Here is a 27,756-nt window from a genome sequence, read left to right as displayed (position 1 = left end):
CTCTGCCATGACAGCTGTGAAATGAGACTAGACATCAAACGCAAGGCAAGGCAAGGTTATTTCAATAGCACAATTCAGACACAAGGCCATTCAAAGTGCTTTACAGGGGCAAGATTAAAATACATACGATACATTAGAAAAGCGAATGAATAGAAGTGAAACATTTAAACAAACCTTCCAGTGACAGTGATATCCAGTTCCAGAGAGACTAGACACAAATGTTCCAGTTATCCAGTGTTATCCAGTGTACTCATAGCACGGCACACACACACACACACACACACACACACACACACACACACACACACACACACACACACACACACACACACACACACACACACACACACACACACACACACACACACACACACACACACACACACACACACACACACACACACACACACACACGCACACACACACACACAGCACGGCAGGGCATGGGTCACTGGCAGCTCGGTCACTGATAGCAGCCTCTGTGTTCACACACTGCAAACACACTGACACACACACTGCAAACACACTGACATACACATGTCTGCTCCAAGCAACTGGTCAAAACAACAAGAGAGTAACATTTTTATTTATTTTTTAACCTTAATTTATACAGGTAAATCCCATTAAGACCTGTTCTGTTTTTGTACCATAGGTAAAGAAATATACATATGATAAAGTGTAATACTGTAGGTGCACTTTAAATATCGTGGAACATCAAAAGCAGGGACAGCAACGGAAGCCAGGCTGTTCTAACCGTGGCAACGTCACAAAAACGAACACACACTCGGCGTTGCATTAAAACATTTTTGTTAACTTTAATCTAATATATTTCATTGTCTAGCATCGAGAGCGGGAGTTTGATTAACACAGCCCTTGTTGCCATATCAACCCTATGTTTGTGAGTTTGTGTGTTAACTTGAACATTAACTAAACATTTCTCTCTGTTGCAAATATTATGAACATAATCATGGCCACTAGTTGCAAATAAATATCAAATAAGAAGTAACTTGAATCGTGTAAATATACCCTGTACTCATTAACATAAGGGATTCACAGACAAGAAAATAATTAAATAAATAAAAATTACAAAAAAAGAACAAAAATAAGAACAAAAAAAACAAAATACATCTTAAAAAGAGAAAAAAATTTGGATTTTTTAATTATTTTTCTATAAAATAAGAAAGGCAACAAAAAAAGAAATTACAAAAGACATCTTAAAAAAAGAGAGAAAAAAAATTGGGATTTTTAATTTTTTTTTTTAAACGAAAAAAACATTAAAAAATTATTTAAAAAAAAACAAAAAAAAAAGAGAAAACAATATGAGAAAAGAATAAAAAATACAAAAAACAAAGATTAAAAAAAAAAGTTAAGAAATTATGAAAAAAGACTTAACAAATGATCATAAAGGGAGAAAAAAGGAGACAGTGTGCAGAGGTCCACATTCCTCCTGGTATTGTTGCTGTTCTTGAGTCATAATATTATGTCCTGTCCTCATAAACACTGCTGAAACACTTATACCACAGAGACACAGCAGCCTGCAGTAATACATGGAGCCTTGTCACCGTATCATAAAGGTTTCAGGTTTCATTCTGTCTGTTAATGTTTGACTTCAGTTGTTGGTTCCAAAGTCTTGAGCTGCTCTGTGGTCACATTCCATTAAAGCTATAGTGTGTAACTTCCTCCGTCCCCCCTTCATAAGGAATTCACAGACAATAAAATAAATAAGTAAAAATTACAAAAAACGAAAAAAAATAAAAATAAAGAAATACATCTTAAAAAAGAGGAAAAATTTGAGGAAATTAAAAAAAATAAAAATTATTATAAAGTGAAAGAAGGCAACAAAAAAAATTACAAAAAAAATAAATAAAAATAAAGACACGGTTTCAGGTTTTATTCTGTCTGTTAATGTTTGACTTCAGTTGTTGGTTCCAAAGTCTTGAGCCGCTCTGTGGTCACATTTCATTAAAGCTATAGTGTGTAGCCTCTGTCGCCCCCCATAAGGAATTCTGAGTAATTACAACAACACTGTCGGTGCATCTACATGAGGTAAAGCATTCAGTGATGGCTCATGGATTTTATACCTTCTGCTGTACGTCCAGGTTTTTTCTTAGCAGTAGAATCAACAACTGAAACATTTCTTGGGCTCTTCTTGGGATTTTTCTGAGCTCCTGCACCAGTGTCAGGGGGAGGGGTGGGGGGGACACCAGTTTGTAAACGCTGCCATACTGAGAAATACAGAGAGAGTTTTGTGGAGCTAATAGGCTTAATCAACTTTGTGTTGCGTCAACCAGTTGGGTAAATGTAACCGATATTCAATCATATGAAAAAGTTACACACTATAGCTTTAATGAACACTTGAGTAGGTGAAGACAGAGGGCGGAGACTGTGTGTGTGTGTGTGTGTGTGTGTGTGTGTGTGTGTGTGTGTGTGTGTGTGTGTGTGTGTGTGTGTGTGTGTGTGTTTTAAGGCGGAGACTGTGTGTGAACCAATACACCTTTGTGAACTCCGTGCTGTCATTCACATGTTCATTCTCTCTTGAAGAAGCTGATAGATTTCTCCTTCACTGATCGGCTCCACGCAGATGATGCTCCCCTTCATAAGGTATGTCTGTGTGTGTGTGTGTGTGTGTGTGTGTGTGTGTGTGTGTGTGTGTGTGTGTGTGTGTGTGTGTGTGTGTGTGTGTGTGTGTGTGTGTGCAACCAACAGTTTGCATGTTGTCTCGATAGATAGATATATAGGCATAGAACATAAGAAAATAGAAATAATAGGTTTAAATAACACATCTGTTAAGAAAAAATATAAATATAAATAAATCTCATATTATTGTGAAGAAGTAGGAAATGTGTAAAATTTAAAATAGTGGCTTTAGTTTGGCGCCAGAATAATTAATTTCACAAATTGAATTAATAATACAGCTTTTAATGAGGGTTTTAAAAGGGTAATTCCTTTTTTCTGATTTCAATATACATTTCCTTGCTGCTTTATTCGATTTACAAAAGTTATTGAGCCTTTCCGTGACGCTCGGGGCCTTGTGCTCGTAGATAAATGCTAATGAGCCTCTGGAAGCACCAAGCCCTCGATTGGGAAATGGCTTTAGAATGATTGAAATCTTTCTATAGTTCCTAAACTAAGTGTAGTATGAATGTAGGAATATACAACAGATCAACATCATAATCTTTTAGGACATTACAATACAATAATGTATCGTTTACATAATGTCTTTATTCAGACAGATTTTACTCCAACATTCATTCTGTTAATTATTACTTTTCACTGTGTGATAAACCGTAAAGGTTTTCTACGCGCAGCATCAAGGTTCAAGGCTCTCATCATAAAGTAATAAAATCGTCAGAGTACAATGGTAGGTGTGTGTTACCTTATGGACACACACACACACACACACACACACACACACACACACACACACACACACACACACACACACACACACACACACACACACACACACACACACACACACACACACACACACACACACACACACACACACACACACACACACACACACACACACACACACACACACACACACACACACACACACACAGCCCTTCTGCATAGTTAGTGTGTTACCTTATGGAGATGACCACCAGTCTCTATCAGGAGTTTTGGGGAGACGTTGCTGTAGCAGAAGTCACCATTGTACTGTTGCAGAGGGGGACAGGAGAAAAACGCCTGTTCACCACGTATTATTATGCTGACCCAAAATATAAATATCCCTTCAATTGTCAGTAAATAAAGGATTTTTTTCACTGTTTTAGTTTGCTGCCAGAATAGAAATATACAAAGGCATAAAGAAAGTATAAGGGAATAGAAATAAAACGTATAAATAAATGTCCACGACAACCTGTATAGAAATAATATATCAAATATTTATATCAAACTTTTTAAAAAAGAGTTGGTTTAAAGCTGATTTCTGATTGGTCAAAGTTATCGTGAGCTGTACACTTTGCCAACATTCATTCTGTTAATTATTACTTTTCACTGTGTGATAAACAGTAAAGGTTTTCTACGTGCAGCATCAAGGTTCAAGGCTCTCATCATAAAGTAATAAAATCTTCAGAGTACAATGGTGTGTGTTACCTTATGGACACACACACACACACACACAATAATAAAACTTCAGTACAGTCGTCCTTATCATCCAACACTGGTTAAAGAAAAACAGACTGTTTCCTTGGTAACAGCAGCTGTCGTTAGCGTAGCCGCTTAGCTTCACTAGAAACAGCAAAGATCTGCGTTGGTCCAAGCTCACAAATCAGAGTTTCAACAAGTGGTTATAGAGACACGCCCGGTTCCTTTCAACAACACACACTGTGCAGAGTGTGTGTGTGTGTGTGTGTGTGTGTGTGTGTGTGTGTGTGTGTGTGTGTGTGTGTGTGTGTGTGTGTGTGTGTGTGTGTGTGTGTGTGTGTGTGTGTGTGTGTGTGTGTGTGTGTGTAAGTGAGTGAGTGAGTTAGCGTGTGTGTGTGTATACTGGTCAACAGGGATAACAGTGGACCTGAGTGTCGTATCACTCACACCAACAGTGGACTACAGTGAACATTTTTCAGGTCGTCTCTTGGACATGCTTTACATCATGTTAAAAACTGTGTGTGTGTGTGTGTGTGTGTGTGTGTGTGTGTGTGTGTGTGTGTGTGTGTGTGTGTGTGTGTGTGTGTGTGTGTGTGTGTGTCTGTGTGTCTGTGTGTGTGTGTGTGTGTGTAAAGCTGCTCTCCACTTCACTGCAGCTTCATGGCTCCATCTAGTGGCCTGATAGCAGAAGTACAGCAGCTGATGGAAGCTTCCTATCACTCACTGTCTGACTGCATTCACCTGACACTCAGTGTTTCCCCTACATTCATTCTGGTTTTTGTTGTTTTTTAGAGTTGGACTGTGAAGTTATGAGGGTGTGACGACGTCCTCAGATCTCACACACACACACACACACACACACACACACACACACACACACACACACACACACACACACACACACACACACACACACACACACACACACACACACACACACACACACAGTTTTTAACATGATTTAAAGCATGTCCAAGAGGGGAACTGAAAAATGTCCACTGTTAAATCTGTAGTCCACTGTTGGTGTGAGTGTTGTGACACTAAGGTCCACTGTTAACGGATGTGAACAGTACGCACACGTATACACGCTTAGGCACCCAACAGGGGGCTGTCTAACTATATCGACCAAGTGTGGACTTCTATTTATATTAATTTTAAAAATACACAAACACAATAGAATGTTTACTTTTGAGGCATTCTGTCATAACAATACTTTAAATGTGCTTTAAAAATGTTTTGGAGAAGTTACCAAGAGGGGACTTGAATCCTTGAGCAATATCTACCTATCAAAGAGGGGACTCCATTCACTGCGTCAATGGAGCTGTCTGTGCCGATTGTTTCACTCAATGAGTGTTTGCTTGCTCTTTTTGAAGATAAATTATATAACTTTTACTTTAATACTAACTAAACATTTCCCTGTGTTGCAAATATTACGAACGTAATCATGGGCACGAGTAGTAGCAAATAAATAGAAAATAAATAACTTTAATCATGAAAATATGTCCTGTCCTCATGAACACTGCTGAAACACTTCCATCACAGAGACACAACAGCCTGCAGTATTACATGGAGCCTTGTCACCTTATGTCTTATCTTGAAAAGCCCCTTGTAAAGCACTTAGAATTGCTTTGTGTCTGAATTATGCTATATAAACTTGCCTTGCCTTGCTTGCCTTATCATAAAGGTTTCAGGTTTTATTCTGTCTGTTAATGATTGACTTCAGCTGTTGGTTCCAAAGTCTTGGGCTGCTCTGTGGTCACATTTCGTTAAAGCTATAGTGAATAACTTCTGTCGCCCCATGAATAATTGCATGAGTATTTACAAAGCTGTCGGTGTAAGCATTCAGTGGTGGCTCATGGATTGTATAACACAACTGTTATTGTTTGAAATTCTTAGTTTATTTTACTGTAGAGTTGAGCCACAGCTGGGTTGGAGCGAGCCTGCTGTCTTTGCTGTATACAGCCTGACAGGAAGCCTGCAGATATTACTCAAGTGGCCGCGCCTCTCTGGGTGGTTCCTGCTTTAAGTTGACTTCCTCTTTGTCCGAAAGCTGTGGTGCAGTTTGTTTTCTCCTCCAACACTCCATCTAAAAGGTAAAGAAACAACTCTGAACTGTTTACTTAACAGCAGCTGTCGTTAGCTTAGCCACTTAGCATCACTAGAAACAGAAAAGATCTGTGTCTGTCCAAACTCACAACTCTGAGTTTCACTGAGACGAAGGAGGTGAACCAGCAGCCATTAACCACGAGCCACCATTTTGTGCTGATGTCATATAATATTATAATATTATATAAACAAGCTCAAAGTGTAGACCCGGTTCAGCCATAAAGTCCTGTTACATATCAGTGTGTTGATGCAATAATCTAATCTGACAGTTTGCTGTTAGTACGTTAACGGCAGTTAAGGAGCTGAGCACTTCCTCTACTGCGACTCATTGTTACATGTATCTGACAGCTTGTCACTTTGTTGATACACATTTTACTCACACAGTATTTAAACAAGAAGTAAAATATGACGGTACATTGTAGTGTCACTCAGCCTCCCCATGATTTGGTAGTCAAGTAAATGAACACATTCAGTGAAAGACTCAATTTCCCAAGATGCACTGGCACATCTGCAGGATGTCAGCTGTATTAAAACAGAGGACGTTTGAAATGATACAAATAAGACAATATATTGTCTATGAAGTGGCTCACACAGGTAGAATAAAAACATTGGTTTGAACTACGTTATTTACTGATGGGCAGTTTATCCTGTAATCATTCTTAATTTAGTAGTTGATCATATTTTCTTTTAATAATCTGATTGTATGAAGTAACTAAATCTGTCCGATCAATAAACACCTAAAGATTGACCAGTGAAATGCAGCTGTAGCTCCTCCACACCACACACAGAGAATATGAAGAAACATAGATTCACATAGTCTTAAGTCGAACACAACAAAACAATATTATATAAAGTGAACCTCCCTGTGCAGTGTGTGTGTGTGTGTGTGTGTGTGTGTGTGTGTGTGTGTGTGTGTGTGTGTGTGTGTGTGTGTGTGTGTGTGTGTGTGTGTGTGTGTGTGTGTGTGTGTGTGTGTGTGCTGAGCTGCTCTCCACTTCACTGCAGCTTCATGGCTCCATCTAGTGGCCTGATAGTAGAAGTACAGCAGCTGATGGAAGCTTCCTATCACTCACTGTCTGACTGCATTCACCTAACACTGAGATGAAGCAGCATAGGTGTAGATAGGTAAACGTCTCCCCCTCAACAATATATATATGTTAAACAACTTCACTCTCTTACCTCCAGGTCTTTTCTGAACTAGATTGGGTGACTAATTATCGATGTTAATTTGATCTAGTTTCTTTTTGGGAGATTTAAATTTTGGAGCCTGGGGCTTTTTTTCTCTCAGTCTTGTTATCTGGTCTACAACAATCAACAAACTGTAAACGGAGTGTCCGTATATCCCCCAACCCTTCCCTCAACCAACATGAACAGATGCATACACACATACATACACACATGCATATCTGCATCCATAGGCCTACATGCATACACACATGCATATCTGCATTCATATGCCTACATGCATACACACATACAACACACATTCAATATAGAAAAACAACAGAAATAATTATAAACAATAATAATGACATTGATAATAATGATGATAACAATATTGATCAGGATAAAAAATCTAATCAAATCATTATAAATCATCCCTCCAAGGAACAGTCAGTTTAAATATTCTGCTTTCTTCTCCAACTGAACATCTGGGGCTTTAACAAGATCTCATTCACTTATCGATTTATTGTTGAGATGAACATGATTCCTAAAATATTTATCTCAAACATATCAAATGTTTTGAATGTGCAGAAAGTTTTGAACAATCCAAGAGATTAATACTGCATCTCAATCCAGAATGCCTGAGAGCCTTACTACTTATATTCCATTATATATGTGTCACATGGAATCTGTTATTCTCTCCAGGGGAAACTGTGTGAGAGCTGATGTGAGTGGAGCAGCATGGATCAGAGTGAGGACAGAGAGGAGGGAGGGGAACATGGCGGCCAGACCAAAGCTCAGAGGTGACATGAGGATCTCTAACTGTCCATGACTCAAATCACTGAACTGTCATTATTCATACTCATAGTGTGTGTCTGTGTGTGTGTGTGTGTGTGTGTGTGTGTGTGTGTGTGTGTGTGTGTGTGTGTGTGTGTGTGTGTGTGTGTGTGTGTGTGTGTGTGTGTGTGTGTGTGTGTGTGTGTGTGTGTGTGTGTGTGTGTTTCCACTAATGCCTCATTTCCACCGAGTAGAGCGGGTCGGGTCGGAGCGGCTCAGAGCGAGACAGCTCACTTTTAAGAATCTTGTGGTGTTTCCACCGCCGACCCTACCCTTACTGGTAGGGCGGGGTTTAGGCTGGACTGTGATAGCCTCCGCCAGAATATGGGTCAAACTATCGGGCTGTGGAACAACTGTGGTCAAGCCATAGACATAAATTACCTTTAACAGCAAAGAAGACCATCAGTGCAAAGAAAGACGTTTTTATTACTGCTTTTGGTCCGGTCGCACAACCAGTCCGATTTTCGGTTCGCTCGTGCAGGCTCTATGGTCACATATTCGTATTGGTCGCAGATTTCAGTGTAGCGCAGCAACGCGATTTGAGAAGCATATCCCTCCAGGTGAGGGAAGGGGAGCGGGAGCCTTGTTTGAGACAGTTGTTTGTTCATAATGACTGATAACGGGGCTGAACCATCAAAGAAAAAAAAACAAAATGCAATGAAGAAAAGCTAAAAGGGAGAGTGATAGACGGAAGGGAGGGCGTTGCCAAGCAACGTGTACACAATTTCACGCAGCGAACCTAGACTGCAGTGTTTACTCCTAAATTAATGAGCAGTACTAAAACAAAGTTTACTTTGCCTCACCAGCATCATCAGATGACCATTATTCATCTGAAATAGTCATTATTTACAACAACATAACCACATTACCTCATCGTGATCCATACTAACTAACTGCCATCTCTCGCTTTCTGTGAGGACACGGAATCTTTCAGCTCCGTGAGAGTAGTTAGGTGACACTGCATCAACTCATTGCAATCAGGTGTGTGTAGCACTGATTGGCATTAGTTGATGCAGTGTCACTAACTACTCTCACAGAGCTGAAAAGAGTCCGGTGCCCTCACACTTTCAACACACGGACATGCACTGTATTGCGTCCTAATCATTTGACACTCGCACGGCCGGCACGCGCTAGAAAACAGCTTTACGTCAGTTGGCGTCGTAAAAATACTACCGCTTTTGTCCAAAGGGGCCGCCAACTGACAAAGTTACTCGTAGTGGCTTTAATGACGAAGAAAAACACCACACAATAAACAGTGCTGCGCTCACATTTTCGCCAAAACACAAGACTCTTGCCGAGGTGACTAGACATGGCGGAAATGATTATTTCGACCAATAAACAGACAGCATGTGTAGCTCCACCTTTTCGGCTTTCAGGTGGCTGCTACCCCAACGGAGGAGTACAGAAAATAGGAGCGGCTTAGAGTGGTTAGGCACGCTTATATCCGTACCCTGCCCAACTTTTGGCAAATGGAAATCCAAAATAACCGGACCAAACCCGCTCTACTCGGTGGAAACGAGACATAAGAGTAACTGGTCTATTGGGTTCAAAGATGAACCGTCTGATTATCTGTTTTAATAGTGTTTAAAATCTAAAAATTAAACCTGCAGTGTGTAGAATTTTGGGTTTTATTTCCCAGCAGAATTTGTAGAAAGTAATTATAATATCCATAAGTACATTTAATTTAGTGCATAATAGCTGAACATTTTTTTTATTATTATTATTATTCCCCTTAGAAAGGGTCTCATATATGTCCATATTTCGGCATATCTTGGACCAAGGCCTAGTGGCGCCATCTTGAAAGTGTCAAAGTTGGAATGTCATCAGGAGCATTGTATAAAATGTAGAATTGTTCTTCTCCTTGAAGGCCACTGTAGCTTCTGTTATTATTCGAAAGGGTTGGGGTTACCCAGGGAGTGTTGCATTCTAGAACTTTGTAGAACTTTCTTGATGATGTCATATTACACACTGCACCTTTAAGTAGAATTTTTCTCTGAAGTTATTTCCTTTTTGTATCTCTCAGATATTTGCAGGGCGAAGAGATGACAAATATTAAAGAGGTCCTCTTTAACATTTTGAAATGTTTAGATAAGGAGGAATTTCAAAGCTTCAACTGGTTTCTGCAGCAGCCAATTCTTCCCAACGTTGAACCAATCCCTCCGTTTCAACTGGAAAAAGATTTGCGAACACAAACTGTGGATCAGATCGTCCAGACCTACGTCAGACAGTCTATTGAAGTGACCAGGAAGGTTTTGGTCAAAATAAATAGAAATGATCTGGTGACAAAATTACCAAACACCATGTCAGAACCCACAGGTGAGTGATGTAAAGATTGAACAGGTGATTTCAGAACACTAGCAGAAGTTGTATAGGACAGAGTAGAGATACTGAATCTGCTTTTCTTTTAACAAAAATAAGTGTATTCTCAAAAAACAAGAAAATAATGTTTTGTGTGTACAGTAAATATCTTTTTTTGATACAATCTTGAAATTAATCTGATGACATGTTGATTTAAAAAAATATGTTCAGCTAAATGTCATGGTTATTTCACCTTGAGCTCCCCCAGTATTTAGTCATGGTAAGGAGCAGGGATGGGCGTAATGTACACAGCTCCTGCATGAACAAATGGGACAAAGAGAAGTTAGGTAAAGTTAGTCCTTCCTAGAAACAAAGTATTCATTGTTCGCGTATTGAATTACAGGCAAATACATTCAGAGATTGCTGCTAAGTCGGAAAAAACTTAGAACCACTCTGAGAAAAAAGTATATAGTATAACGTTTGTTATTTGTTCTTTCAGGAGCCAGAGTTGCAGAGTGTCAAAAAGAACTCAAGTCTAACCTGCAGAAGAAGTTTCGGGTTGTGTTTGAGGGGATCGCTAAAGCAGGAAACCAAACCCTTCTGAATCAGATCTACACAGAGCTCTACATCACAGAGGGAGGGACTGGAGAGGTCAATTATGAACATGAGGTCAGACAGATTGAAACAGCATCCAGGAACCCACACAGACCAGAAACAACCATCCGACAAGAAGACATCTTTAAAGTCCCACCTGGAAGAGATGAACCAAGCAGAACAGTGATGACAAAGGGAGTGGCTGGCATTGGGAAAACAGTCTTAACACAGAAGTTCACTCTGGACTGGGCTGAAGACAAAACCAACCAGGACATACAGTTCACATTTCCATTCACTTTCAGAGAGCTGAATGTGCTGAAAGAGAAAAAGTTCAGCTTGGTGGAACTTGTTCATCACTTCTTCACTGAAACCAAAGCAGCAGGAATCTGCAGCTTTAAAGAGTTCCAGGTTGTGTTCATCTTTGACGGTCTGGATGAGTGTCGACTTCCTCTGGACTTCAACAACAATGAGATCCTGACTGATGTGACAGAGTCCACCTCAGTGGATGTGCTGCTGACAAACCTCATCAGGGGGAAACTGCTTCCCTCTGCTCGCCTCTGGATAACCACACGACCTGCAGCAGCCAATCAGATCCCTCCTGAGTTTGCTGGCATGGTGACAGAGGTCAGAGGGTTCACTGACCCACAAAAGGAGGAGTACTTCAAGAAGAGATTCAGAGATGAGGAGCAGGCCAGCAGAACCATCTCCCATATCAAGACATCACAAAGCCTCCACATCATGTGCCACATCCCAATCTTCTGCTGGATCACTGCTACAGTTCTGAAAAAAGTGTTGAAGACCGGAGAGGGAGGAGAGCTGCCCAAGACCCTGACTGCGATGTACATCCACCTCCTGGTGGTTCAGGCCAAACTGAAGAACGTAAAGTATGATGAAGGAGCTGAGACAGATCCACACTGGAGTCCAGAGAGCAGGAAGATGATCGAGTCTCTCGGAAAACTGGCTTTTGAGCAGCTGCAGAAAGGAAACCTGATCTTCTATGAATCAGACCTGACAGAGTGTGGCATCGATATCACAGAAGCCTCATTGGTCTCAGGAGTGTTCACACAGATCTTTAGAGAGGAGAGTGGACTGTACCAGGACAAAGTGTTCTGCTTCATCCATCTGAGCGTTCAGGAGTTTCTGGCTGCTCTTCATGTCCATCTGACGTTCATCAACTCTGGAGTCAATCTGATGTCAGAAGAACAAACAACCTCTCAGAAAACTACAGAGACACAGTTCTACCAGTGTGCTGTGGACAAGGCCTTACAGAGTCCAAATGGACACCTGGACTTGTTCCTCCGCTTCCTCCTGGGTCTTTCACTGCAGACCAATCAGAGTCTCCTCAGAGGTCTGCTGACACAGACAGGAAGTAGCTCAGACACCAACAAGAAAACAGTTGAGTACATCAAGAACAAGATCAGTGAGAAATTCTCTACAGAGAAAAGCATCAATCTGTTCCACTGTCTGGATGAACTGAACGATAGTTCTCTAGTGGAAGAGATCCAACAGTCCCTGAGTTCAGGAAGTCTCTCCACAGATAAACTTTCTCGTGCTCAGTGGTCAGCTCTGGCCTTCATCTTACTGTCATCAGAAAAAGATCTGGACGTGTTTGACCTGAAAAAATACTCTGCTTCTCACGGGGTTTTTCTGACGATGCTGCCAGTGGTCAAAGCCTCCACCAAAGCTCTGTAGGTGGAGGAATGAAACAATTCAATTGTGCTTAGTTATTGTATATGATAAACAATTTTGTTCACTAATTCTCCTCCAGGCTAAATGGATGTGACCTGTCAGAGAGAAGCTGTGAAGCTCTGTCCTCAGTTCTCAGCTCCTCCTCTAGTCTGAGAGAGCTGGACCTGAGTAACAACGACCTGCAGGATTCAGGAGTGAAGCATCTGTCTGCTGCACTGAAGAGTCCACACTGTAAACTGGAAACCCTCAGGTCAGAATACAGATTATTATAGGGCCTGAAAGAGTAAGAACATTTTTCTTTTATAACCTTTCCCATGAGTATGTTTCAGTTCAATCGAAAACAAAATGTTTTGTTATTGTTCAAAAACCTGTAAAAAAAAAATCAGGAAACAATCACATTTAAATCGTACAGTGGTTGATTCAACTGTCTCACTCATAGATAGTCTGTAAAATGGTGAAGCATCCGGGCTGACCTCAGTTATATCAACTGCATCCAATCCTCCTCCTTTATGCGCGTCGCCATCTTGTCAGATTTTGACTCCGCCTCATTTCATCTTACCAAAAAAGGGCATCGACGTTGACGTTGGGGGGAGGGAGATACGCCCATCTAGCTGACGTATACCTACGAGGCGAAGTGAGGACCATCTAGCTGTCACTCAAGAGGCCGCGCCCCTAATTATTCATACATTTTAACCTTTAATAGAATAAAAACTTAGCCTGGTCCTACCAGACCATCGTACTTCTTTTCATTTGTACAGAAGGTCTGGAATCGACCAATTGACAAACGTAAACTCACTTCAAGGTGCGTGTCTGTTGAAGTTTAAAGCTATTGGATCTGCCCAGTGCCACTCTGGATCTGCCAACCAATCGCATAAAGTTTGGTCGTGACGTATGTCATGCGCCGGCTTCTGACTTCAACTGAAACTGGCGCACGACCTCAACGTCATTGTTCTCAGCCACACGCCCTGTTTGCTGATTGGACAGCCACAAATCTGGCTTTTTTTTCACTGATTCCCCTTCAGGCTGAGTGTCTGTAACCTGTCAGAGAAAAGCTGTGAAGCTCTGTCCTCAGTTCTCAGCTCCTCCTCTAGTCTGAGAGAGCTGGACCTGAGTAACAACGACCTGCAGGATTCAGGAGTGAAGCATCTGTCTGCTGCACTGAAGAGTCCACACTGTAAACTGGAAACCCTCAGGTCAAAATAAATATGTTGAACAACTTATCTTTTAAATACTGCTCATCCAGCTTTAGGATAATGTTGAGAAGTCAACATATGTAGGATTTATTCCCCGATGACATGATTTCTAAAATACTGAATTCATGATATTTTTCAAATTCCAGTCTGTCAGGCTGTCTGGTGACAACAGAAGGTTGTATGTCTTTGGCCTCAGCTCTGAAGTCCAACCCCTCCCATCTGAGAGAGCTGGACCTGAGCTACAACCATCCAGGAGACTCAGGAGTGAAGCTGCTGGAGGATCCCCTCTTGGGACTGGAGACTCTCAGGTATGAACAGACAACAAGAGCTCACACACTGCTGCTGTGCTTCCACTCTGGTCCATCATCATGAAGGACATATGTTTTTTCTCATTAATTCTGATATTATATTATGAAATGGACCAATGTAATTAGAGATCTTTAGGGAAGAAATTGGGTGGCACAAGGTATAACAAAGGAAAAAACAAGTCAGTTTAGGCTCAACAAAGTGAACCCATACAGGTCAGACATGCCAAAAGGGGAAAAAAATCTCAGAGGATTTCAGGAATATTGTTATGATGTTGTCTGGGGACAGCTATAAATTCATATAAAAAAGTTTGAGCTCCATCGGTCCACCGTGAATCAAATCATCTACAAATGGAGAGCTTTAAGAATGACTTAACATCTGCCTAGAAGTGGACTTCCTTCAAAAATATCATCAAGCGCCACAAGAAAAGTGATTTTTCTGGTAAAAGCCAACCCAAGCATTACATCTGGAGATTTGTGGCAGACAGCAGTGATATAATGAAGACAGTTAACACAGATGAGTTTGAGCCTGTTTCTCTGTCACACTGACAAACGGAGGAACACTGCTTCATGTTGAACAGCAGTTAGGACTCATGTTGATAGAAAATTATTCTGACTGTGTTTCTTCCTCCAGGATGGACCCCGGTGGAGAGCAGTGGCTGAAACCTGGTCTGAGGAAGTGTAAGTGTGGATTCAGTTTGACTGATGGAGACTGAATGTGTCATCATTTAACTTTATAGATATGAGGAACATTGCGACACAAACACAGAATTAAAGCTGTTAGAACAACCCCTTGTTTCATTGCTAAGCTATGGTAAAGGCATTCTACTGCCATTTCAACACCTATGAAGCCAATCGAACGAGCTTCACATGTTATTTTCTTCCATCATTGATTTTCTTTATCAATTTATAATGATCGCATCACATCATTGAAGCCTCTACAAAAACTTAAAGGAGGACTCGTCACCCTTCATACAGCAGAGCAAGAGGCAACTGCTTGGCTAAAGGACTTTGCATTCGCTAAACAAAAATAAATCAATTTATACATTTTCGTTTGAAAACAGATCATCTTGCTAGGAGTTATTTACTTTTAAACATCACCTGTAGAAAGGACTCCGAATTTCACAAATGTTAATGCTGTTGCTGTGCTCATTATATCACAGTTAAGGGGTGTTACTCGGCCTGACAAAAGATTTATTTTTTCTGCTCAGGCTGATATATCTTCCTCATTCATTAAAGGGGCAATGTGTAACATTTTAAGTAATTTATTATCTAAAATCAATATCCTCATTCATAAATATGTCCTCATTGGTGTAAAATCACCTCTGCCAATAATCTGAATTATCCTCCAGAGCGGAGAATTACAAATATTAATATTACATTTTGTACATTGAGCAGGCAGGTCTTATGGAGGAATCCATGTTTTTGGAATGTCATCAGGTGCATTGTTTAACATTTAGAATTGTTCTTGTCCTTGAAGGCCACTGTAGCTTCTGTTATTATTCAAAAGGGGTGGGGTTACGCAGGGAGCGTTGCATTCTAGAACTTTGTAGAACTTTCTTGATGATGTCATATTACACAGTGTCCCTTTAATACCTATTAATAAATGTATCTAATTATTAATATTTAGACTTCAGGTGTCTGATGATAAACTGCTGCTGTGTTGTGTCTTTTTCTCTCCATCAGATTCCTGTGAACTCACACTGGACACAAACACAGTTAACAGAAAACTAGAACTGTATCAGAACAATAAGTCGGTGACAGGTGTGAAGGAGGAGCAGCCATATCCTGATCATCCAGACAGATTTGATGACTGTCCTCAGCTGCTGTGTAGTAATGGTCTGACTGGTCGCCATTACTGGGAGGTCTCTTATAACGAACATGTTGATATATCAGTGAGTTACAGAGGAATCAGCAGGAAAGGAAACAGTGATGACTGTGTGTTTGGTCGTAATGATCAGTCCTGGAGTCTGTACTGTGATGATGAACGTGATGATTATCATATTGGTCGTTACTGTTACTCTGTCCGTCACAATAACATGATAAGATCGTTCACCTCCCCTGTCTCTAACAGAGTAGCAGTGTATGTGGACTGTCCTGCTGGCTCTCTGTCCTTCTACAGTGTCTCCTCTGACTCACTGATCCACCTCCACACCTTCAACACCACATTCACTGAACCTCTGTATCCTGGGTTTGGGATTGGGTTTCATCATGAATCCTTAGTGTCTCTGTGTGATATGTAGGAGGGAGACACCTTCCATCCTGAGGTTTAGATGTTGGTGGTGGACGAGGCTTCACTTAGTTCATATCTGAATCACTGACTGTGACTTTAATGTCAGGAATGAGTTTTTCTTAGAGATGGTTAAATGATCTCCTCAGGGCTGAACTTTTACTAACTGTGTTTACTTTGATTTTCACTTTAATACATTTATTCTTGGATCAGAACGAAACTATGAATGTATTTCAGTCGGGAATACTTTAGTCAAAAGAAACATGTATTTCAATTAGCAGAAAGGACTTTCCAGTAAACCATTCTTGGCACTGATCTGGGATCTCCCCACCGTACGCACACACGTGGAAAGCTTAATGTGGCGAGAGCTGCAGCAAGGACCCCCTAGGGTTCAGAACAGAGCAAGCAACATTGGCTTCTAATGACTGTAACTGTTATAATTTCATTCAATAAAGATTTAAAGACAAAAAAATTAGTCGATTTGTTTAATTTCTGTAACGTGAACTTTCTACATATTTTCACACATAAAATCTATTTGCCTAGATTCTATCTATAAATTCTATCTGCTTCACCTTGTCGGTCTGATAATTCTCGAGAGACTACACGTTCGCTCTAGTCTACACAGTGATGTCCTGATGAATCACACCAGCCCCCTCGCTCATGGTGGTGACATAACTATTGAACACTGTATGGCCAAACAGACATATCATACTTAACAGCCTGAAAGACTCTGCACGCCTGAGGCCATTTTCAAACAATAGAGGAGTGTTTAAACGACGTGTGTGAATGGGTCGTTGAACTCCCAGCCCAGGGAAAGCAGAGTATGGACTTAACACCCACACACCCTTTTGGCGAAAGTTATGAAAATTCACCAGAGGGTTTCAGACATGCTTTTAACATGATTTAAAGCATGTTCAAGAGACGACCTGAAAAATGTCCACTGTTAGATCTGTAGTCCACTGTTGGTGTGAGTATTACAACACTCAGGTCCACTGTTATCCCTGTGGACCAGTGCACACACACACACACACAGCTAGACGTGTGTTATAAAATGACAAACTAAGTATTACACTGAGAATGTGCATTCAGTTTGGCACAATTGGTAAATGCATAGGCTAAAAATGGCCTTCAGAAATCACTAGTAGTGTTTAACCATTCAGAAAAAACTGTAATCTACAAAGTATAAATTGATTTCTTTTTTAAATGTAAAAAATACTAGTTCTATAAAGTATAAAACTGCATGATAAGTTGTATCCAAACATTTGACTGGTTCTGTGTACTGTAGTAATGTGTAGTTACTGACAGTTACCACTGGAGAGCAGCACACACACACAGACACACACACACACACACACACACACACACACACACACACACTCACAGACACACACACACACACACACACACACACACACACACACACACACACACACACACAGACACAGAGCCCCAGTCAGAAGGCAAGGGCCTCTAAATCCTACATCCCACTAAACACTTTCTCCAAGAGACCCTCAGCTGGTGTTGGGTGGTTGAACAAACTGGAGCAGCAGCTGCTATGGCTTTATAACAAAGTATGATGGACTCCTTCTGCATTTACAGCCCATCCAAATACTATCACGTCTCCTGTATGTTGTGTGTGTTTTTTTTTATTCTTTTATTTATACAGGTAAATCCCATTTAGACCGCAGACTCTTTTGCAAGGGAGACCTGTTCCCATTCCCACGTTACCATTCACACACACATTCATACACCGATAGCAGGCTAACTATCGACAATTCACACAAGGCAAGATGGGTGAAGTGTCTTGCCCAAGGACACAACAACCATGACACATGTGGCAGGGCGGGGATCGAACCGCCAACCGTTCGATCATTGGCCGACCCGCTCTACCACCTGAGACACAGTCGCTCCCAAATTGTTAAAGTTTATTCATGCCTATTTATTTATTGTCTGATGCTGTTTTCAAAAATAAAGATCATATCATCAAGTCACGTGAGTCAAGCACACACACACACACACACACACACACACACACACACACACACACACACACACACACACACACACACACACACACACCTGCAGAATGTGGTCTGTCTTCTTCATTCCTGAGACTGTGTGTTTCTCTGTTAATCTTTCTGTAAAATCAGATCTTTATCATGGACAGGAGACACGACACACTGACGAACAAACTTCAAATGAATCAAAATATATACCTGCCCGTGTCTTGCCTAATTAAGTCCTTGTCTTCCCTTTGGTCGGCGTCCTAGCATTGTGTTGTGTGTGTGTGTTGGTGTGTGTGTACCCTGCTTTTTGGTCTTTTTAATTTTTTATTTAAGATTTTTTTGGCATTTTCAAGCTTTATTAGACAGTACAGAGTTGAAATGGGGAGACAGAGAGAGAGAGAGAGAGAGAGAGAGAGAGAGAGAGAGAGGGGGGGGGGATGACTTGCAGTAAAGGTCCACGGGTCGGACTCAAACCTGCGACCACTGCAACGAAGGCCGGAGCCAATATGGTACGCACTCTATCCACTACACCACCGGAGCAGCCTTGTTTTTGGTTCTTTAATAAATTGGTCATATCTTCGAGCCGTTTGGGTCCTACCTGCCTGCAACCCACAACCGTAACAGTTACATCCCATCCAATCATACCATCATGACCTCTCCTGTACGGTTTGTGTATTAATGTTTATTAATGTCTATTTATTTATTTATTGTCTGATGCCGATTTCTACGACTGTATGCAAACCACACTGCCCTACTGGGACAATAAAGATCACGGGCCGTATTCACAAAACATTTTAAGGCTAAGAGTAGGTCCTAACTTGCTGATTTACCACCAGCAGGCTCAGAAACAGCTTTTTCCATAACACTGTAACACTGCTCAACTCCAAGCCCCTACACTAGCCCTCCCCCCTCCCCCCCTTGGACCATGGTCTGTCTGACCATGTCTACCACTATGCACTTTACTTATGCACTTCAATAATGCACTTTATATTCATACTGCATTCTATGGACCCTCAGAACTATATGCACTTTAATATTGATATTGACTGGATATTTTTTTTAACTTTGTTGACCAGCTGCAATCTGTGTCTTATGTATTATTATTACTATAGCGCTGCTATAACAAAAAAACGTTTTTATTGATTGCACTACTGGTTAGATGCTAAACTGCATTTAGTTGTACTGGTTGTCTTTACTTGTGCAATGACAATAAAGTTGAATCTAATATAATCTAATCTAATTTAGGAGTAACTCTTAAAAATATGGGACTTTTCACTCCTAATTTTAGGACTCCTAACTTTTTTAAGATAAGTGTAATTCACAAAGCATTTTAGCGCTAAAACTAGCTCCTAAATCTATGAAAAGCTAGGAGTCCTCGAGAGGACTCCTAAGTCACTAAGAGTAAATCACAGACAACCATTTGATGGCGTTTTGGAGATATTTAATTATAGTGAGCTTTGCAAAAGGTACTTTAATAATTGTGAGGGTTTAATGATCTCAGTAAAGCTATGTTTAGAAAGTATAGACACATTTATATTTATTATATTTATATAAAAAAAATATTTATAAGCTCCTTTTCCTGCAGTTTCTGTCAGTTTACGATGCTCTGAAAGTTACTGTTGGTGTCACGTTTGGGTTTAATTTCCTACTAGAGTAGGCCTATATGTGGCGCTTCGCAGCATCTCCTCCGTTCCACAGGTCCGCTACACATATATAGTTGCGTCTCGCCTTTTTCATTCCGCATGCACTTTACGATTTCGCCGGCTGTTTCTAAATGGTGAATTTCCCAGTTGTTCGATGAGGATATTTTTTCCAATTCAAATCATTGTAAAATTTTAAATTAATAGGCCTGTGTGGCAGTGTTGTAGGTTAATTGTGAATCAATGTGTGGGAAACCATGCAGTATCTTGGTTTCATGTTAAATCAGTGTCACTTGTCATTAATTGTATTTAGAGACACAATACGGATATCTCCCACAGTGTTTCTATCATAAATTCACTCCTAGCTCTCATTCAATCACTGTGGGCATAGAAGGTATGAACATGACATCATCCATAGCAACAGGGTCAACCCCGCCCTCTAGTCTTAGCTTAGGATTCCCTCCCACTCCTTAGTAAAAGTTGGTCTTAGCAGCTTTGTGAATAGGTTTTAAGCAAACTTAACACATTTTACCAGCATCCAATAAGGAAATGACCACAACTGTAGTAACCAGGAAGTGCTACTGGGGGTGGTACCAAGACTGAGCAGTTTTTCTTTGACTCACTTGTTAGACAGGCCGTTTTCAAAGTCTTATTAAATCTATTTACAGCCTGGTCCACAAAACCATTTTAGTCTGTATGTTTAGGTTATATCTCCATGACAACACTGAGGGGAGTGAATTTTTTTGGCCCACGCTAGTTTTTGTTCTTTTGGGGGTTAAAATGTATTGGCACGATCTCTTGAGTGACAGCTCTCTGCCCATGGTCCCTCACTTTGCCTCGGAGGTATACGTCAGCTTTCTCAAAATGGCGACGCGCACAAACCAGGATTATTGGATGCCGTGTGAATAACTGAGGTCAGCCCGGATGCTACATCTATATTATTTACTATCTATGGTTTTAAGAAATTACTCCTTACTAAGAACTTTTAGTGCTCCTGAGTACTCTTAGCACTAAGATCAAATGTTTTGTGAATACGGCCCCTGATCATCGAGTAACGTGAGTCGAGCCCGAGTCCACTTGACCACAGCTCAGGTGTTCTCTCACCTGGCCCGACAGGTAAGATGCACACACACACACACACACACACACACACACACACACACACACACACACACACACACACACACACACACACACACACACACACACACACACACACACACACACACACACACACACACACACACACACACACACACACACACAATGTTGTCTGTCTTCTTCATTCCTGAGACTGTGTGTTTCTTTATTATCTTTCCATGAAATCAGATCTTGCTCACGAACAGGAAACACATTTTATTTTTATTTCTGGCTATGAAGGAAATGATCAACATAAAGATTATAAAATCTTGAGACTCAAGTCCACGTGAACACTGCTCAGGTGTTCACTTGCCTGGCCCAACAGGTAACACACACACACACACACACACACACACACACACACACACAGTGGGCGGTGATAATGTTCAGGGTGTAACTGGTTGTATAATCTGATCAGAGCCTCACAGCGCGGTGGACTCTGTGAGAGGACGGACTGTCACAACTCAGCAGAACTTCAGGTGAGCTCAAATCTCTGTTTTCATTTGGAATCAGCTCAGAAAACTGAATCTGTATTTAACTCTTCAATGGTTTTCTGGTTCTTAGGTTTTCTTTCATGATTCCGGAAATCTGCAGCAGTTACATTGTACATTTGATCTTTATCTTTTCTGCCGGTCTGCAGTTTGTCCCTCTAATATAAGAAAGTCAAACTTTATCTTGTCTTCAATCATTTTAACCCATCAATGCCCGAAGAGGAATTTTATTATTATATCATAATTTGTCATCATTTGTCATCATTATTAAAGCAGCTACGAGGAACTTTTAAATATTTCTGAAACAGTCTAATTTTTCCTCTGATGATCATAAATTAAATGTCAAAGCAAACAAGGCCATCAGTGCAAAGAATACTACTAGTATATAGTTTTTCTTAATGGCTTTGTCATGGGTACGCTCACCCAAGAACAACAGCTGCCGTAGTAAAAACATTACCGCTCTTGTCCAAAGGGGCCGCCAAAATGAACACACGCTGAAAGTTACTCGTAGCCAATTTCAGGGCGTTTGAATAAAAACCTTGAAAGCAGACAGCCTCTGTGTCAGCCTGAGGTTCTAGAGGTTCTGGTTCCCCTTTGTTAGGAACCAGGACTGAGGAACACAGTGAAAGGCCTTTAAAGCAACATGTGGTTAATATAGTAGTGAACCAATGGGATCCACTCTGCTGCTGCAACACATCTGTCAGCTGAGCTTTGTTTCATTAGCTGTTAGATAGCACCATCTAGTGGACAGACAGGAGAACCACAACATTACAAGTGATTAGTTTTGTTCAGGATTTTAGTTTTTTTAACTTTTTGATATTTTGTTTTTTGTTTTTTACTGGTGAAAATACTTTAATGTGTGTTTTATTGCGTTGCAATTTTTTTTTGCATTGTTGAGTTTCATTCATTTAAAGGCTGTTTGAATGCTGTAGGTTCAGGTGTGGAAACTGGTTTTCACATTGGTAGTAGTTATATTTTCTTGACATTTCTTCATTTTTTGTTCTCATGATAAACACAGTACGTCAGAATATGTATCAGGTGTATTACTGACATTCTTTGACATCCGTCCACAAAACCTCCAATCACTTCTGAAAAAGCAACATTCTGAATCAGACAAGCTGCCAGTTTGCTTCAGTTTGAAATGCTCAATCTGTTTTTGTCTTGACTAAACCAAAACGTTCTCAATTGTTTTTTAATATACTAATTCATTACTACAATGATTAACCAAATGTGAAATGTTGCTCCACATCATATCTGCTGCTGATTCACTTTGAGGGACAATAGCACCATCTAGTGGGCAGATACTGGAACTACACCATCTGAGCTGTGATTAATCTGACACTGATTCTATGCAGGAAAGGTGCAACACAATATAAACAGCAATTATAAATTTAATTTTAAGTATGAAAGCATCAGACTCAATGCCAAACGGACCACAGACTATATAAACACATCTCTATAAGTCAACACAGGTGCAGAGATCAACATTAGCCTCAGGCAGGTAAAGCAGAGGAGGACAGACTGGACCCGGGTTCGATTCCAGCCCGCGGTCGTTCTCTGCATGTCACTCCCCTCTCTGCCCCATTTCACCTCTGTCTCTACACTATCAATAAAGCATAAAAATGCCCAAAAAATATATTAAAAAAGTGGTGACCATGGTAACCTGAGATATTAAAGTTGAAGGGAAGAAAAATAGTTATGTTTCAAAAGAGAGAAAAGTAAACGTGTGGAGGACAGGGGCCAAGATGAAAGACTGTCTGGAATAACTCAACATAAAACGGTTTTCTAGAACATTTTATAGCTTTCAGCATCGAAACATTCAAAAGTCAAAAAACAATAAGTCTGTGTTACTCAGACACAAAGCAGAGTCAGTGGGCTGTTCATACACTGTACAGGTGAATATTTTCTTTTTGTTTCTCTAAGATCTTGACAGAGAGAAAACATGGCGACAACAGCAGATAACAACAAGATCATCTTGGGAATTTTGGAGGATTTAAGTGACGGCGACTTTGAAAAATTCAAGTTGTTTCTGCAGAAGCCAAAGATTATTGGCAACTTTCCAGCAATCCCTAAGAGTCGACTGAAAAATGCAACGCGGTTGGAAACTGTGGATCTGATCGTCCAGATCTACTTTGCCAAATCTGTTGAAGTGACCAGGAAGGTTTTAGACAATATATACAGAAAGGATCTGGCGACAAAATTACCAAACACCAGTTCGGACCGCAAAGGTAAGACTTGTAAAGATGGAACAGGTGATATCACAACACCAACAGCAGTTGTACAGAATAGAGATACTCTGGTTATCTTTTAAAATAAATTTAATTAGAAACATTTGATGATTGGCAGGAAAATATTATTTAAAATGTTTATGTGTTCACTAAATTAATCTGATAACAAGTGTTCAGCTGAATTACCTCTGGGTTTGTCTTGAACCTCAACCCTGATATCAGAAATGTGTCATTAGAAAGTGTTTCCATGACTAACATTTACTAGCATCCTCTCACTGATGTCATGTTGCTTTGTAGCTTCCAGGAAACCAGACAGACCAGAAACAGAGGAAGATCTGGACCAGTCCTCTGCTTCTGGGGAGGCTCTTCAGCCAGGGCCCAAGGCCTCCAACAAAGCTCTGTAAGTTTACATATCAAATATTTCAATAGTGCTCATTTTATATGATCAACATTTTGTTATTTGTGTTCACTAATTCTCCTTCTGCAAATCCCTGGATTCCGGTTCAAACCAGGAAATGTTTCTCTGTCTCACTGACAAACTGAGGAAAACTGCTTCATGTTGAACAGCAGTTAGGACTCATGTTGATAGAAAATCATTCTGACTGTGTTTCTTCCTCCAGGATGGACCACGGTGACGAGCAGAGGATAAAACGTGATGATCTGAAGAAGTGTAAGTGTGGATTCAGTTTGAGTTCAGTTTTCGTAAAGGTGCTGCGAGGAACTTTCAGTGTATGTTCATTCTAGCGCCCCCTTTGGACAAAAGCAGTAGTGTTTTTACCACGCCAGCTGTTGTTCCTGGGTGAGCATACCCGGACAAAGGCATTAAGAAGAAATATATGGGGGCGCCCTTAGCTCAGTTTGTAGGGCGTCACCTCCCCCGGGCCGGGCCCAGCAGCGGACCCGGGTTTGATTCCAGCCTGCAGTCGTTCTCTGCATGTCACTCCCCTCTCTGCCCCATTTCACCTCTGTCTCTCTGCACTGTCAATAAAGCATAAAATGCCCAAAAATATCTTTAAAAAAATAAGAAGAAAGAAGAAATATATAAAAATAGCAATCTTTGCACTGATGGTCTGGTTTTGCTGTTACACGTAATTTATGATCATCAGAGTAAAAGAGTTAAAGTTCCTCGTAGCACCTTCAAATAGTCAATTTACACATTCCGAGAGGAGATACCGAGTTCAAAGCAAGGGATGAACATGAGGCCACAGTAATCTTGATCTCCAAAATCTATGAGTCCATCTTTGTATTAGATCAGCGCTCCTGATAATAAGGAGGATAGAACATGTAGAACATCCAAAGACAGACACAGAATAAAGCCTTCAGGTGTCTGATGATAAACTGCTGCTGTGTCTTTTTCTCTCCATCAGATTCCTGTGAACTCACACTGGACACAAACACAGTGTGCATATACCTCAAACTGTCTGACAACAACAGGAAGGTGACACGTGTGAGAGAGGAGCAGCCATATCCTGATCATCCAGAGAGATTTGACCGCAGGGCTCAGCTGCTGTGTAGTAATGGTCTGACTGGTCAACGTTACTGGGAGGTCGAGTGGAGCGGAGCAGTTTCTATTTCAGTGAGTTACAGAGGAATCAGCAGGAAAGGACGCAGTTCAAGGTTTGGAGATAACGATCAGTCCTGGAGTCTGGACTGCACTGATGATTTTGGTTACTTTTTCCGTCACAATAACATAGCAACATCCTCCTCCTCCTCCTGCTCCTCCTCCTCCTCCTCCTGCTCCTCCTCCTCCTCCTCCTCCTCTGTCTCTCACAGAGTAGCAGTGTATGTGGACTGTCCTGCTGGCTCTCTGTCCTTCTACAGAGTCTCCTCTGACTCACTGATCCACATCCACACCTTCAACACCACATTCACTGAACCTCTGTATCCTGGGTTTATGATTGAGTCTCCTGGTTCCTCAGTGTCTCTGTGTGATGTGTAGGAGGGAGACAACTTCCAGTGCTGTGGTTTAGATGTTGGTGGTGGACAAGGCTTCACTTAGTTCATATTAACATCTGCCCAATGTGATAGTTGCCCCCCGCCCCCCCCCCCACGCATACTGCAGACAACTCACTCTATCTATCTATCTATCTATCTATCTATCTATCTATCTATCTATCTATCTATCCATCCATCTGTATTTAGAGAGATCCAGCACTTCACTTTTCATCCACTTATCCTGATGACTGCTTCTCCGGTCTCTGATTGGATGAATTTTCACCACATGACGTCACAGCACAAACAAACATGGCCGCCCAGTAGCACTAACGAACGCTGAATTTTATGTTTTTATGCTGTTTTTTTTACAGCATCTTGATCATGTAAATTGTTGATTTCTTTGTGGAATGTTTTGATGAATTGTTTTTTTTTGGCTGAACTTGGATATGTATCAGATAGTGACACCAAGAGTTGTCGAGGGGCGTTCACAGACAGTTGGAACTTTGAGAAATCGACAAATATTATGCAGTTTTTTAATTTTATTATGGGGGGGGGAGGGCTGTTTTTAAACAACTTTCTCAAACCCACTCATAGGGTTTTGGTAAATGTTGAGAACTCAAAGAAATATTACGCCGTTGTCAGCTTCTGGCTACGGTGAGCGATTTCTTTTTGGTGGGTGAGTGATTTTGATTTCAAACAAATCTTAATTCTTCAAACCCACTCAGAGGGTTTTGGTAAATGTTGGTGTTGTCAGAAATGTGTTTTTCTTAGAGATGGTGGAATGATTTCCTCAGGGCTGAACTGGTGTAAACTGTATTTACTTTGATTTTCACTGTAGTAATGTTTCTTGGAGCAGCATGTAGCTGCTGCTGATGGCTGCAGCGGATATCATTTAGTTCAATAAAAGTTTAAAGACTAAAAATAGAGTGGATTTGTTTAATTTCTTTAACATTAACTTACTACATGTTTTTACAAATGTAAATCTATTTCAATACAAATGATGATGAATAATAAACGTTACATTATTTTAACACTGACCAATACATGGTTATTACTGAGACCTTACTGCAAAAAAGTCACTTAAACGCAAAAAGTCGGAAAATGCAAAAAATCACAAAAAACACATAAAAAGCCGCAAATAACGGGAAAATCACAAAATAAGTGGCTGTGACAACCATACCACAGCTGCACCAAGTTAAAATGAAATTGAAAGTTAAATCTAAACATTGTGTTGCTAGCTAATGTACTGTTAGCCTTCCTCTGTAGATTCAAATCCAAATACCTCAACCGCTCCACTTGTTCTCTTTGGTCCCTCCCCTATGGTCCCTCCCTGACACGCTCTACACCAACAAAGTCGTGCCAAAGTGAATGGACGGTCCCAACAGCCGATAAGAACAGAGAATCGGAGCCTCACTCTGATTGGTCAAAGTGTCAGCTCATGTTAACTTTGACCAATCAGAAATCATATACCCCAGCTTTAATCTGTTTGATTACCGCTCCCTCTGTAATGTGTTTCACCTGGGCCTGTAGTCTCCCGTCTTGCCTAATGAAGTCCTTGTCTTTCCTTTGCTTGGCGTCCTAGCATTGTGTGTGTGTGTGTGTGTTGGTGACTTCCCTGTGTACCCTGCTTCTTGGTTTTGGTTCTTTTAATAAATTGGTCATATCTTCAAGCCGTCTGGGTCCTACCTGCCTGCAACCCACAAACGTAACAGTTACAGCCCATCCAATTGTACTATGATGAAGTTTCCTGTACGTTTTGCGTATTAATGTTTTTTCATGTGTATTTATTTATTGTCTGATGCTGA

The 27,756-nt window shown here is 40.7% G+C and overlaps 2 protein-coding genes across 2 annotated transcripts in view; one reads left to right on the top strand and one right to left on the bottom strand.

Moving 5' to 3' along the window:
- The window catches only part of allc (allantoicase), a gene marked incomplete at both ends in the record, with an annotated part of 10,648 nt that extends 10,639 nt beyond the window's left edge, over window positions 1-9 (bottom strand). The window contains one exon of the mRNA XM_080047993.1: window positions 1-9. This exon is cut by the window's left edge and continues 69 nt beyond it. Coding sequence (XP_079904119.1) covers window positions 1-9 — 9 coding nt within the window.
- Window positions 10-11,149: 11,140 nt separating this feature from the next.
- Window positions 11,150-27,756, top strand: part of LOC307266073 (NACHT, LRR and PYD domains-containing protein 3-like) — a 146,831-nt gene continuing 130,224 nt past the window's right edge. The window contains exons 1-3 of the mRNA XM_080047976.1: window positions 11,150-12,782; window positions 12,863-13,033; window positions 13,806-13,976. Of these exons, the coding sequence (XP_079904102.1) occupies window positions 11,281-12,782; window positions 12,863-13,033; window positions 13,806-13,976 (1,844 nt within the window). The 5' untranslated portion in view covers window positions 11,150-11,280. The remainder of the gene's footprint in view (window positions 12,783-12,862; window positions 13,034-13,805; window positions 13,977-27,756) is intronic.

The sequence above is a fragment of the Ammodytes marinus genome (assembly GCF_949987685.1).
Source record: "Ammodytes marinus genome assembly, chromosome: 19".
Lineage (NCBI taxonomy): Eukaryota > Metazoa > Chordata > Actinopteri > Uranoscopiformes > Ammodytidae > Ammodytes > Ammodytes marinus.
Note: the sequence above shows the minus strand (reverse complement) of the source record. Positions and strands in the feature narration are given on the sequence as shown.